General features: G+C 35.6%; 1 protein-coding gene across 1 annotated transcript in view; it reads right to left on the bottom strand.

Annotated features, from left to right (window-relative positions):
• Positions 1-15419, bottom strand: part of LOC131039398 (uncharacterized) — a 138889-nt gene that overhangs the window by 91116 nt on the left and 32354 nt on the right. The window contains exons 3-4 of the mRNA XM_057972129.2: positions 11374-11465; positions 9145-9305 (exon numbers count right to left, since the gene is read on the bottom strand). Of these exons, the coding sequence (XP_057828112.1) occupies positions 9145-9305; positions 11374-11465 (253 nt within the window). The remainder of the gene's footprint in view (positions 1-9144; positions 9306-11373; positions 11466-15419) is intronic.

Here is a 15419-nt window from a genome sequence, read left to right as displayed (position 1 = left end):
TGAACAATGCTCGTAGAACAAGATGGCATAAAAAGGGGACAATACACATGTGCCCCCCCCCCCGCACCCTCCAATTCTCTTAATAGGAAGGATAGGGACTGCTCCAGATGGGAAGAATAGGGATGGAAAAGGAAGTGAAGGTCGATAGCATTTCCACTAATTGGTCAAAGAGGTGGATGGCATTGTCCATCTATTCTCCCTTTTAAGCAACGGAACAAAGTGTATTCCCTATGAGAGAGATAAGGAGAGATAATAGTAATCGTGGGAGTCAGAGTTAGCTTCAAGGGGCCTACCTGCTTGAATTTAGTCGACCTTCCTTTTGCCTATAATTACCCCCCACCCTACCACCTTGAGACAGAAACCCAGAAAGTTGGTTAGTGATGAAATTTGATTGAATGTGAGATACATCGCATCTAATGTATCCCCTTGTAGCTGTACTTATGCATTTATTACACCTTAGGATATTAAGGTTAGGTGAATTATTTATTTATTTCTTGGGTAGATATTTCATGCTTTATTCTTCTTTATTTCTAGATTTCGCAATATTGCTTTGTGACCATTTTTCTATTCTAGAGAATGATATTCATCTCCTTGTATTTCTATAAATGAAATTTCATTGCATTTATTCTTGAAATGACCTCTGTCCTTTCTGCTTAATATATTAGTTTGTATGTGTTGTCATTTTGACAAACACTTGGCAAACAACCCCTCAATGACTGTTATTTCTGAATTTTGTAATACCACACGTCCAATTTAATCCCAATCTTGCTTTTGAAATTTCAACAAACAGTTGGCATGCATTAAATTTCTAGCTAAACATGTAATAGCCAAGATGGCAAGCATATTGATTTCACATCAGCTTCATATTACTACTGATAAATGAGACTCAGAAATTAATTCCAATCAGCAACTAATTAGCAGCGATCCAACTTCAACAAACAACTCAGTATTAAATATTACACCATATCTAAGCAATGTATTGACCACTCAACTCATGATGAATCAATTTCAATGCAAACAATCATAAAGAACTTGGTAAAATATTCGCTGAGCCTTAATGACTTATGTTCCAGATATTCACAATATTGCACGATTTATGGGGCCAAGGCTGTCACCAAGACCACACCCAGCTCTCTGCAACAGCTCCCAGCAATAAGATTACGAACCCAGCACTGGCACCCTCGATTCCCTGCATAACCAAACCTCAGTTGTCTGCTGCACCGTCCCAGCACTCTATGGTTTCACTCAGGAAGGCTGTAGCTTGCTCTCCAGTCTCTGCAATGAACATATTCCATAGCTTCTGTCTGCGGTTGCTATGTTCACATCTCCCAGTTAACACCCAAAACTCAGCAATATAAAGATGGTCAATACAACCCTTATGCCTACTGCCAATAACACAGACTCCTACGAACTCCCTTACACATTCCCTTATTGCCGCAGTAGTCTGGGTATGATAATTTCCCAAAAATTATGGCCTTCCCTAGCTGGTAGCGAAGAGCTGGACCTGCATCTTCACCTTGTGTGGTTGCTACAATATCAAACGGCACAGTCTAGACAGATTTCAACATTCCCAGCACACATGTTTTGAGAAGCACCATTAAATCTGCGACTTGTGCTCAGCTAGGCAATCCTTGATAAAGAAAATTATAATACCAATATACCCAATCACTGCAGTTTATTTTAGATTTCCCAGGCCTGATACTGCACAGGTGTAGGAAATGTTACTTATGAGGGATTTCGTCCCCAAAAGCCAAGAGAAACTCTCCAGAAAACAATTCCAAAAACACCAATACCAAGATGATTCTATCTGCATTTAATGCTTTCATTTATAACTCCAATTGGGCTCACTTCCCAAGACACCACGAATGTGGGATAAAGAATGATATAATAAAATATTAATATCCCCTTATGTCTCCACAATGAAAGGGTACTTTTAATTTTTCCCCTTTAAACATTAGTCCCAGCTTAAAATAATCACTAAAGTTAAATATTTAAATTCAACTTTAGGAACTTTTAATTTAATCGCCCAAATAATTAATGGCTCATTAAATTCGCAAACCTGATGACAAATATTAATCACCATAAATACTAGCATTATAAAATGCATCCAATATTTCCTGCCACTAAGCCACAACTAACTTACTATAAATAGTAAGTATCTGGAAACCTTGTCAAAACAACTCCGATTGGCCTGAAACTGAAATCATCTAGGCCAAATCCTTCGCTAATCCCTAAAAAGTCTTGGTTAGCCGTCGAGACCAAGGCAAAACGGGCTAACGACACATCATCTGATGTCAGGCTAAAAATGGGAACATTACAATTCTACACCCTTATTGAATGGGACAAATAAGTTTTGATTAAATGCTACTTTTGTGTCAATTTATTTTTGACCAACTAGGTTATCCGTGAATCGCTTCAAGTCATTAGTTAATGGGTAATGATTCATGTGTTAACTTGAGATCTGCATACCTATTTTCACTAGATGTGAGATGCAACATATCTATTGAATCATTTGTTTTCCCTATCTTTATATGTGGGGATTCTGACAATCCCAACCTATGGGAGATCAACGAGTGCATAGATTATATGTTTGGCCAAATGAAGGTTGTCTTGCATGAAAGAGACCCTATCCATAATGTTGGATATTTTGTCATTGATGTCAAAGGATGATGATCAAGATTGTGTAAACTTTGGAGGATTACTCAAAACTATGGCACAAAAGGTTGCATTCTTCAGCTACTTGGTTGTCTACTTGAGTTGGTTGCTTATTTACTTGAGCTATTTGGCTACATGATTGAGCTACTTGGGTGTGTGTTTGAGCTATTTGGTTGAGATACTTCATTACTTGGTTGCTTGGTTGAGCTACTTGGTTGCTTGGTTAAGCTACGTGGTTGTCTGGTTGAGCTACCTAGCTGTGTTTGAGCTGCATGGTTGTCAATTTGAGTTGGCTACTTGTCCAAGTCAGCTGCTTGCTTGCCTATTTTTGTGCCAAGTCAAATTGAACATAATCAATGATATATTTAATATTTCGGTGGTCTGAATTTTAAATGTGGCGGCTAAATTAAGCATACGCTATTGTTTCACAACGTTTTTACATTGCATGGCATTTTTATTTGGAATGAACTTCATTAAATTGTTCTCTATTGGAAGTAAGTGTTGGCGGCAATATTGATTATAATATCTGATAAAAGTCAGATCCAAATTTATAAAGTTTTAAGTGGCGCAGGTTGGGAGTAAGGTTGTGCAAGAATCTTCTTTGGTGTCGGACTTTGTATAAAGTTTTCTGAGTGCTTCGTAAAACACCAACTTTAATTTGCAAAAAAAAAGGTGAACGTGGCCATATGTAGCAGACTTCATGGGTTCTATTTTAGGGTGCTGACTGTTTTGTGGCATGTCATATTCCTTTATGACACAGTTTTTTACTGTTATTTTTGAGTATGCGTTTTAGTTTCTTATTCAAAAAAAAATTTGCAAATACAGTTCTGTGTTTTATGAATGAGGAGCTGAAAAGTTTATATATGTCCCTGCTGTGGGCTGGCCCCCTTTCTGGCTTTTGGCAGTCCCTTAGATCCGCTTTGCGGTCTTTTACTGGTTTATCTAGTTCGTGATATATGGTTTATTGAATGAGAACAAAAAGTTTATGCATTGTTTCAGTTCATGGTCATATATATATGTGGAAAGTTTTGGAAAAGATGTATGCTCTGTGAAGGAGGCTTGAGCTTGTGAATTGGTGAAAATATGGAGGATATGATTGTGCTGACTGCAATTTAGAGGAGTCTAGCTTTAATTTCAGAGTGAGGAGCTTATATTTGAAAGATACTTAATGGAGCTACTTATGTGAATATGACAAGATTTTTAAATGTAAAATGTGAAGATCTTTCTAATAGTTTCAGTAATTTTTGAGTATGTAAAAGATTGGAGCAGGTGCTTCAGCTTATTGAAGTTGGTGCTTCAAGAGGTGTTGGTGCTCTCAATGAGTTGGTGCTCACTTTTGTAATTTGGGTTGTGCCCATTTGATAATGAAAGCTATTGTGTGTCGTTTTCAACGTGAAATCCAGTGTTTGCATCTGGTTTTTGCTCTCTCTATGTTTTATCTAGTTTTGTGCATTTAAAAGTTTAAAATACTGATTCACCCCCCTCCCCCTCTCAATATTTTTTGTGTGTTTTTCAATTGGTATCAAAGCCAAATAACCTTCAGAAATAGAGCTTAAACGCTTGGAGGTTGATCCTGATAGCACACAACAGTGCTCTTGAAGGTCTTGCTACAAATAAAGCACCCTTATTTGATGGCTCCAACTATGCATCCTGGAGTGTGCAAATGTGAGCTTATCTGATGTCTCTTAGTTTTGATGTTTGGAATAGTGTGGTGACTAGTTATATAATTCCTTCAAATCCTCCAAGGGATGTTATTGGGAAGAAGACTTTTGAAAACAATGCAAAAGCCATGAATGCAATCTTATGTGGTTTGTCTGAGAGAGAATTTGTAAAAGTTATGCATTGTGATATAGCTCATGACATTCGGGAGAAACTTCAAAAAACATATGAAGTAGATGATAAGGTTAAGAAAGCAAAACTTCAGACTCAGAAGAATTTTTGAAAGTCTCAAGATACAAGAGGAAAACATTGCTGCTTATTATCTATGAGTAGATGAATTTGTTAACTCTATTAAGGGTTTAGGAGAAAAGGTTGAGGAGTCCACTGTAGTCTAAAAAATTTTAAGGTCTCTTCTTTTGCGATTTGATGAAAAGGTTTCGGCGATTGAAGAGATGACAGAACTTGATAAGTTGACTGTTGATAAGCTTCATGGTATTCTAACAGCATGTGAGATGACGACAAACTCTGATTTTTCATCCAAAAGGAAGGCAACCTTCAAAGCTTCGAAGAAAGGAAAAGACAAGGGGTGTGTATCTATTGAATTTTTTGATGAAGAGTCTGATTCTGATGAAGCACATTTTGTGAGCAAGTTGAAGAAGGTTCTGGTAAATATAAAGGCAAGTTGCCTTTCAAATGCTTTAACTACGGTAAGGTAGGACATTTTGCAGCTAAATGTCCATATGAAAAAAATGAGGACAGCAACTATGAAAAGAAGCCTAAGTTCAACAAGAAGTATAAGGGAAAAGAGAAGAAGTCTTAGAAATACAAAAAGAGACTCTGTTCAAAAGAAGAAAGTTGTACTTCCGATGTTGGTGATGAAGAGTCTTCAAATGAATAAATATGGTTCATGGCCATAGAAGTACACGCTGAAAATCAAGAAGATGAAGATTATTTTGATGAAGTGAATTTTAAAGAAGAGCTAATAAGTGCACTTAGTGAAATCAAGAGACTTAGAAATAAAAATTAGAACTTGAAACAACTATTACGAGAAGAGAATGAGATGAAGACCAAGATATCTCAATCTCTTGAAGAGACAGAAAATTGATAGTCGATTTAAAGGTTCAGGTTGAAGAAGCAAAGAAAATAGAAAAAGAAATTAGAAATCAGCTTAAGCTCAAGGAAGAAAACTATGAGAGACTTGAAGCTGATATAGTTTCACTTAGAAAGTTAGATAAATCTTTGACGCATCTGAATCATGAGAAGAATCATGAGAAGATAAAGCAGAAAAGTTCCATGTCTTTGCATGAAGTCATTGGCTCACAAAAGTCCTCTACTAATAAAGGTGAAGTTGGTCTTGAAGAAGGTCAAAGTTCTAATTCTACAAAAGAAAAACAGCAGAAGATCAACATGGATAGCACAAAGAATTCACCATCAAAAATCAGAAAGAATTCTTTCAAGAGGCCTCCTATCTCAAAGCAAGCACATATGACTAGGTTTAACAATCCTTTCTTTTATGGTTATTGTTTCTCTTGCAATTATTTTGGACACAAGGCGATCAATTGTAGAATGTTTGCAAGAAATAACTTCAAATTTATGAGTAAGAACAATTTTGCTCCTTCAAGAACTACAATGTTATATGTTATAAATGTAATAACTTTGGTCACACTGCAAAAGTTTGTAAAAGTGGTATTGCAGATTCCTCTAAGGAGAACAAGAAGGTTGAGAAAGAGGACAAAAAAAAGGAGGTTGCTAAGGTTTGGAGGAAGGAGGATAAAGAAGTTTTAGTGGAATCCCTGATTGTGCAACAGTCTTTCATGCACAAAATGAAAAAGACATATGGTATATAGACAATGGTTGTTCTAGGCATATGACTAGACACGAGTAAGTTTCTCACTCTCAAAAACACTAATAAAGGTAAGCTAAGATTTGGTGGTAGTACATCTGCAAAAATCAAAGGTACAAGTACACTTGTTTTGGATGACCGTGAGACAAAAGTTGAGAATGTCTTATATGTAGAAGGTCTGAAACAAAATCCGTTAAGTGTGAGTCAATTGTGTGATCAAGGACACAATTTAGTTTTTAATTCAAATTGTTCTGAAATTAAAAAAGATGGTAAACATATTGTTGATGCAAACAGGGCTGCTAACAATCTATGCATTCTTAATGATATCAAAAGGGAGAAGTTGGGAGTGATTCCACTCCATCATTGAATTGTTGTTTGGACTTGGGGAGAGTTTTCATTGTCACACTATATTAGCTCCGTTTCAGCTATATAGGTTGGTTGTAGTCATTGATGTCAAATGGGGAGAAATAAGTCAAGGGGGGCAGCTTTATTTCAGAATAAGTCAAGTAAGTCGAGGGGAGTAGTATTATTTCAGAGCAGTGTTCGTTTCAGCTTGGTTTCAGATGGAGTCGCCATCAATGACAAAGGGGGAGATTGTTGGATATTTTGTCATTGATGTCAAAGGATGGTGATCGACGTTGTGTAAACTTTGGAGGATTACTCAAAACTATGGCACAATAGGTTGTGGTCTTCAGCTACTTAATTGTCTACTTGAGCTAGTTGCTTATTTACTTGAGCTATTTGGCTACTTGATTGAGCTATTTGGTTGTGTGTTTGAGCTGCTTGGTTGTCAGTTGGAGTTGCCTACTTGTCCAAGTCAGCTGCTTGCTTGCCTATTTTTGTGCCAAGTCAGATTGACACATCATCAATAATAAATTTAATATTTCGGTGGTATGAATTTTAAATGTGGCGGCTAAATTAAGCATTCGCTGTTGTTTCACAACGTTTTTGGATTGCATGGCATTTTTATTTGGAATGAACTTCATTAAATTATTCTCTATTGAAAGTAAGTGGTGGCGGCAGTATTGATTATAATATCTAACAAAAGTCAGATCCAGATTTATAAACTTTTAGGTGGCGTAGGTTGGGAAAAAGGTCGTGCAAGAATCTTTTTTGGTGTTGGACTTTGTATAAAGTTTTTTGAGTTCTTTATAAAACACCAACTTTTATTTGCAAAAAAAAAAATGAACGTGGCCATATGTAGCAGACTTCGTGGGTTCTAGTTTAGGGTGCTGACTATTTTGTGGTGTGTCATATTCCTTTATGACTCATGATTTTTGACTTTTTTTTTTGAGTCTACATTTTACTTGCTTATTCAAAAAAAAAATCTGCAAATAGAGTTCGGTGTGTTTTGAATGAGGAGCTGAAAAGTTTATATGATTTTCTAGTTCGTGATATATGGTATTTTATTTGAGAACAAAAAGTTTATGCATTGTTTCAGTTCATGATCATATATGCATGTGGAAAGTTTTGAAAAAAATGTGCGTGCTCTATGAAGGAGGCCTGAGCTTGTGAACTAGTGAAAATGAGGAGGATATGATTGTGTTGAGAGCAATTTAGAGATGGAGTCTAGCTTTATTTTCAAAGTGAGGAGCTTATATTTGAGAGATACTTAATGGAGCTGCTTATGTGAATATGACAGGATATTTGAACGTAAAATGTGAAGATTTTTCTAAAACTTTCAGTAATTTTTGAGTATGTAAAAGACTGAAGTAGGTGCTTCAAAGAGAGTTGGTGCTCGCTTTTGTAATTTGGGTTGGTGCCCATTTGTTAATGAAAGCTATTGTGTGCAGTGGTTTTTTACCCGAAAGGGTTTTCCACATGAAATCTGGTGTTTGCATCTTGATGTTTGCTCTCTCTATGTTTTATCTAGTTTTGTGCATTTAAAAGTTCAAAATACTGATTCCCCTTCCCCCTCTCCGTATTTTCTATGTGCTTTTCACATAATTCTACCACAAGCATATTCAGCCAATCATTCAAAAAAGGTGGAAGAAGCCAAACACCCGTTTACACTTGGTTGCATATGTAGTTAATCCAAAGTAGAATGTGGAGAAGCCTGATAAAGTTGTTCCCACTGACAACCTGATAGTGAAGAAGGATTTCATGGAGAAACCCTTTAAAGCACCCTATATATTTGTCATCAGTAAAACACACTTATTACCAATGTTACAAAATTCAAAAACCTCGGAAGTTAGTAAATGTAAACTTGTTTCAATTGCTTCAAGACAAGAAAGATGTTTTAACGATCATCTTGTGAAGGATCTTAGAGATCAGCTTATGGTGGGTGGAAGAAAAGTAGAAAATAAAGATTTGATTTCTAACACTTTTGATAGACAAAATTTAAAATGCTGAATATTAAAACCAAAAGAATCCACTATCTTGTCCAATGAAAAAGAAGCCAATATCAAGATATGTGACTAAGAAGACATTAAAAACAACAAAAATTAATAACACTTTATTTTAATATGCATAATTTCTCTAATTAGAAGAAATCTGGAAGTAGCTTTGTAAGTAATGATGCCTGTCTTAATACTTTTGAGTTTTTATTTACGAATCTAGCCGCTTCCACTTTTGTCTTTACAAATTTTGCAAGAAACTTTTAGTAGCTTGGAGTGACATTATTTAATAGAAAAATAATGGTTTTGGTAAAACTCAAAATATTAGCTGCTGGCAAACATAAACAAACTATTTTTAATTTCCAGGATGACTAACATATTGAAGCATGCCCAAGGTTAAATAAAGCAGAAAACTAATGAGGTGTGCATAACGAACAGAACATTTGCCTGAAGTGTCCAACAAAGTGCCCAAGATAAGAGTTGGCTAATAAGGAAATAAAAATTTATTGTGAACATAAGAACTGCTTGTTCCAATTCTATAGCAGACATAAGCAATGCCAAAAGGTTCTATACATCAGAGGCTTCAGTAATTGTTAAGAAAAATCTCAAAATGCATGCATATTCCTTGGGCAAAAATGTCCTCAAACTTACCATGTATTAGCACAGCCTGGGCATAATGCTCCGAAAGTCTGAGTCCCTGCCACCAGAAGACAAATGCACATGTTGCAGCCGAAGTAACCATTCCAATTGGCACAGTAAGCCAAGCCACTACCAGTATCCTATTAGTATCTTCTTCATGTGAACCTCCTTTCCTGCAAGTGTAAAAAGTAGCAATGTAATGAAATTGAATTGAAGTAAAAGCACTAGTGTAGTCACGTAAGTAGTTCATATACCTAGACAATCCCAAACACACAAAAATGTGAACAGAAGTTAACTACTTATCACAAAGGAAAAGGTTTCAATATCCAGCTTGTATAGAATATATGTTTCCAGATGCAAGCTCCTGCATTTGCCTAAGGCAAGTTAACTATGTTGACCCTCAATCCAACAAGAAGAATCAGTACAGTGACCAGTACAGCCAATAAAAACATTATGATCACTACCTAGAAGTGCACCCAAATGCTGAGCCAGGCAGTTAAGTTAGAAGACAGATACTTGTAATAATTCAAACTTTCTATGATTATGCCATGCCATACACAAGTGACAGGTTCACTCTTATATAAACATGCAGAATAACAAGAAGACATTCTAAATTTTCAAGCGTCCTAAGTCAAAGAATGTTCCCTACACATACCATGAACTGACTCATATATAAATTACAGCTTATTTTATTTTATCTACATGAATAGTTTAACATAGATTGGATCAGTTTTACTAAAGTTCTAACTTCTCACATCCAGAATACAGTAGGCATCAACCCAAGTTAATAAACTAAGATCACAAAACCAAGGGTGGCTGAGATGCACCTTGTTCCCAGAAGTATCACTAGATACATTATCAAATATATGAACCATGGATGACATACTCATCAAGTCGGTGACTACAAAATACAAAATGAATTTTTGAGCCATCTACTTGCCAAAAAGACTCGCTGAGTTTATAGCAACTATTGCTGGATTGTTGGCGAGTACTTGTCAGAAACTTGGTAAGTTTGACAAAAAAAACCCGCCAAACACATTAAAAAATGTAAAACATGAGAAAAAAAAAAAAAAATTGCCAAAATAGTCATAAAAGTCATGTTTTCCCCTATAAATGCATGAATGGTCCTCACACTTCCTCACATAACACTTGGAGAACAAATATTCTTCATAAAAATGTGCCAAGTACCTAATTTCTCTCTTAAGTGATAAAATTGTGAAATGTTGTTCCCCCCAAACCCCCACAAGAGGTGCTAACCCTCAACCCCGCTAGGGGCATTTCCTCCAGACCCACACAAGGGGTACTGTCCCTCCACCCTGTTGGGGGTGTTGCCCACAAACGCCACCCTATTGGGATCTCCACTTCTAGATCCCCACTAGTTATTGGGATCTCTTCTCATATAAGAAATTTGATTACAATGAGGAGATTTGGGAGTAAAGATCAGAATCCACAACTTACACAATTATCTTTATCACTATCATAATATATATTTATGGAGTTATCCTTAGTATGATTTATGATCCATGTTCCTTGTTTACTTCAACATTTTCATATTCCCCTATGAAATCAAATGACTTCACCGCTTCATTTTGCTGCAGGGTAACCCCCATGCAGTAGATTTTAATTCATCCAGAATATTGTGATACCTGTGCAAAAAATTCAATCGTCAAATTAATGACAAACATTTATGTGTATCAAGGATCTACCAAAATTTAGGGTTTTTTGTGCTCATGCAAACAGTGGATTTGAACCTTAACTTGAACCTGATTACTAAGGTTGCAGGTTATAATTACATAGTCTACAGAGGTGCTTCTACCACATCTTATGGCTTCACCTAGTAACTGTTGTATAGGAAGCAAGTGCTGTGCAGGAGATCAGAAAAATAGCACTTCCACAAATAAGCATCCAACTTGTTATACCATTTTCTCAAACACATCCCGACTTGTCATTCTTGGTGATATGAGGATGCTTCTAAATATCTGACAGTCAAACTAAATCATCTAACAGATCTCTAAATTTCACTAGTTGCTCAAGAATTTGTTGAATAATTGACCTTGGGTCTTGTTCACATTTATGAGAAATGACAGGGATGAAACAAACTCAGGTAAACAGAATGGTTCAAAAAATATTGTTCAACAGAAAAATATCTACTAAAAGACTGAATAAAGAATAACCATCCACAACCTTTGAGTTTCATACTTAACAACTTTAGTTCTTTAATGTCAAATGGCAGACATGTACCTTACATCAATGCGGAGGCAACCCCGACGAAAGCCTTCTCGGCTGATAAATAAAATACTCGTGATTAACAGGTGAAATTGCACGGCATAAAGCTGCAAGATATATAACAGTACATAAGCTCATTATCCTTTCCTTTGCACAGTACAAAACTTCTAGCATATGAGAAACAAAAAGCACAAAATATTGAGAACTAGAAATGCATTTGACCAAAAAAAAGGGAAACTAAAATTTAAATAAATTTGAATTGCAACAATACCAGTCAGAAAAGAAGAAAAAACGCCTCATGACATTTTCAAAGAAAAAGAGATATGTTAGTGACATGTACAGCTCTAATAAACATGAAGCCATGAAAGATATTGTTCATTACACCTCAAATTTAGTAAAACAGCCTCACAAAATTTTATTAGATAGTTACCTTCGAGTACCAGTAATGTTGCCACTGAACAATTATTTGATCTTAATGTATCTCACCATGTAATATGCTGCACTGTGTAAAATCACAAGAAAAGAAACAATCTAGTAGAAACAAGGAAACCTAAGGAGCACAAGAGATGTCCTAAATGGCAATTGTTCTATGGATAGAAAATGTTATAAAATACATTTGGTACTTCTCTAGAGTATCATGAAAGATGAAAGTCCATAGTTTGAAGAGACTAAGTAATCTACAGGACTGCAAACTCCCGAGTCCCTGAGCTATCCGAGCGAAGTTGACTAGACTCCCACACCAAGTTTGGCCAAGTTTTGGAGAGTACTCTGCCAAGTCCTACTCCAAGACTCTCCGAGTCTCAGAATCAAACTCCTGAGTCTTAAATTCAGACTGAACATTATAGCCATGCTTTTTTAAGTGAATTTTCAACTTTTTTGGTCATTTTTTGCTCATATTCGCCCATCTCACCTAGTGAAGCATCAACATAGCAAGAAGGCGATTTGAGAAGAGAATTTTTAAGGATTCAAAGTTGATCAAATCATCAAACAGAAGCAGAAATATTGGATGTAATGGACGAAAACAAAGACACTTTTGAAGAAACCATCTATCATCATTTTAAACTAATTTACCTTCTAGTTCAAGGCTTGAAAAATAAGTTACACAAGGAGGCAAATGACAAAGATGTTGATTGTATTTGGTTGTTTTTTTCATTTCACATATCATCATATGTAAACAGTCATAATACTGTTATACATTTATTATTTATAATTTTGTTGTATTACAGTATACTGTTTGACTTTGAAACTATGAAATTTCAAATTTGAGAGTTTGAGGATCATATGGCATGTAATGTTTGAATTATGACAAATTGATAGTCGAATTAGACTTTTATGTTCTCTAAATGTATTAATTTCTTTCTTTTTGTGTATGTATAAGGATTTTTTTTTTGCCAACTCCCGAGTTTGAGTCAAAATTTTGGGCTACCAAATTAAGTCCAAGTATGAGTCTTCAAACTATGGATGAAACTACACAAAATCTAAAGAACATTCAGAATTACCTAAAAGCAATTAACAAACAAAAATGAGTACCCAGGTCACCCAAGCCATATCCAGGGCAAACCCACAAGCCAAACTACCAATAAAAGATTTTAAATGCCTTTTTCACTAATTTTTAAAAAAAAACATTGAAATTTAAAAACTACTAACTATTGTTACTTTTGAGACCACGGTAAGCAGATTCTGCACTCAAAAAAATTGTCCTATAACAAGACAGCTTAAAACACAGAAACTTCAATCTAAGCAATAATCTAACTCTATTGATCTACAAACATGTACTGCTGAAAATGTGAACAGCAAATACACAATATTGAACTCTCACACCTGCAACCATGTTCTCATTAGCAGTGAAACGAAATTTTAAAAAAGAGACATTATATGCATTATAATGAAAATTAGAATATGTGCCCTTCAGATAGACAAGTGCACTAAGAATCTAGCTAAGAGAAACTAAAAGTGATGACAAGTATAGCTTCAAGCTAAGCTTAAAACTGACTAATCAATAAAAATTGTCTGATTAATCACTCAATCTAGTCTAACAACTAATGAGTCCTATTGATGTGTTTTTTATGACACCTCGAACACAAAATAAAATACTAAGGATTCAATCCTCTCTTGAACAAGGAAACCTCAAATGCTAAACAACACGATCAAAGAAGGCAACCCCAAGGTTTACAATGCAAACAATCAACTTTATGTTGGATAGACTCAGTGAATTGATGTGATTTTGCTGGTAACACAAAGGGACTTGCACAATTGTTCGAGGACTTTATCAATTATTTTCCTTGGAATTACATATGATTTTGCAATAGGGCTCCCCAACTAATTCTATGAAAGATCTTTTTGAAATAAAATGCAAAAGGATAAAGTTTAGGAATCTAATCTACTTCTAACAATGCAAGAAAATATTGCTGAACTAGTGAAACCAAACCAAACTTTTCTTCGCCATGAGGAAACTACACAAAGATGATGCAATCTCTAAGGAGTATGCAAATGATTTTCAAATCACTTATACACATCAATACCATAGACAATGTGAATCAATGAGCATAAAGCAAGTGAAGTTAAGTATTCAATTGAGTTCAGACTAACCATGCAACTTGCAATCAACAAATTACAAATGGTATGAACATATAGGTTTCACCATGAATCAACAACAATATCTTCCATTCAACTATGCAACTTGATATAAACAAATCTTAAACTAATTTAAGAAGTAGGAAACCATGCTAACACCCAAAGGAGTACAAGTTCTCACCAAGCTTCAATGAGTTTGCATTTATTCTAGTAGTACTTCGGCAACAATTTCACATGTCTCTTGCTACAAATGAAATGAGCGAGCCTTATATAGGGTTTTCAATTACAAATGAAGGGCCCAGATTGATTCTAAATCAAAGATTGAGATAAATCAAAGAAACCCTACGTGGAGTTAGTTACAACTACCACCTAATCCACTAACTCTTATTAAATATCAACCAATGAAAAATAAAGTATCCTCCTTGGCACGAATTGCGAGGAGAAAGAGAAAATAGGAAAATTCATTGCCACCTAGGACTATAACAAACTATCATCTAGGAATGTTTGCCCCTTATCTCTTTCCTTGATAGCAAATTCAATGAATCTGGACATAATGTTGTCAAGCTCTTCCATTGGTGCACTTGTTGTGGCCTCCACCTTGTACCCTATGAGTGTCAAGTCAACTATACACGTGGAAATATTCTCTTCCATTTTGGTCCTTGGTCTTGAACACCATTCATGAAAGTCATGAATGAAGAAGCATCCTCCAAATGATCCTCTGAAATGGAACCGATGGCCTTGAAAAAGATAGCCTTCATTTTATCTTTCTATTTACTCACATTCCTGTCTCTCCCATCAATTACTTCTTTTCCAAGCATTATCTCCACTACAATAAGGATTCTATCATAAATTCCATTAACCATGCCACCTAACTGATTGCAATCTTCCTTTGCCTTCTCAAAGGCTTCCATTCTCATCATCAATGCAGAATACCCTTAGTGAAAGTCACACACTTGATTTGCCTCCATTACATTTCCATCCACCAAAGTTTGTCTATCAACACATGCAAACATGCAAAGGTCTTTTCCTAAACAACCTGAAATTCATCACACAATGCAAGTATGGCTTGAATCCTATCCTGAATGGATACAACTTTCCCATATACCTGTACCAACTCATCAATGCATTTTCTTTATCGAATGCAATTCAAATCCATTTCTCCATTGCTTGTGCTATTGATTTCATCCCCTCCAAATCTTCAACTGACTCCTTCAAAAGTGTTGCAGGAGGGACAAATGTTCCTTCGACTTGTTGAATTGGATTCATTAAGTGTCATATGCAATCCTTCAATTCCTTGTTTTACGCTTTGAGCTAATTCTTCTCTCAATCCTTCCTTGATTACTTTCAAGGATTCATCAAATTCCTCACTCTCTTGTTCTTTTGTGGTTAGTCCCAAGTCAACAGTCACAACTTCATACTCTTCTAGAGTGATATCATCATTTGTCTTGTCAACTTTTGGACCTACAACTTGCACCGTGCAGGATCCT

This window comes from Cryptomeria japonica, chromosome 10 (assembly GCF_030272615.1).
Source record: "Cryptomeria japonica chromosome 10, Sugi_1.0, whole genome shotgun sequence".
In the NCBI taxonomy this organism is placed as follows: domain Eukaryota; kingdom Viridiplantae; phylum Streptophyta; class Pinopsida; order Cupressales; family Cupressaceae; genus Cryptomeria; species Cryptomeria japonica.
Note: the sequence above shows the minus strand (reverse complement) of the source record. Positions and strands in the feature narration are given on the sequence as shown.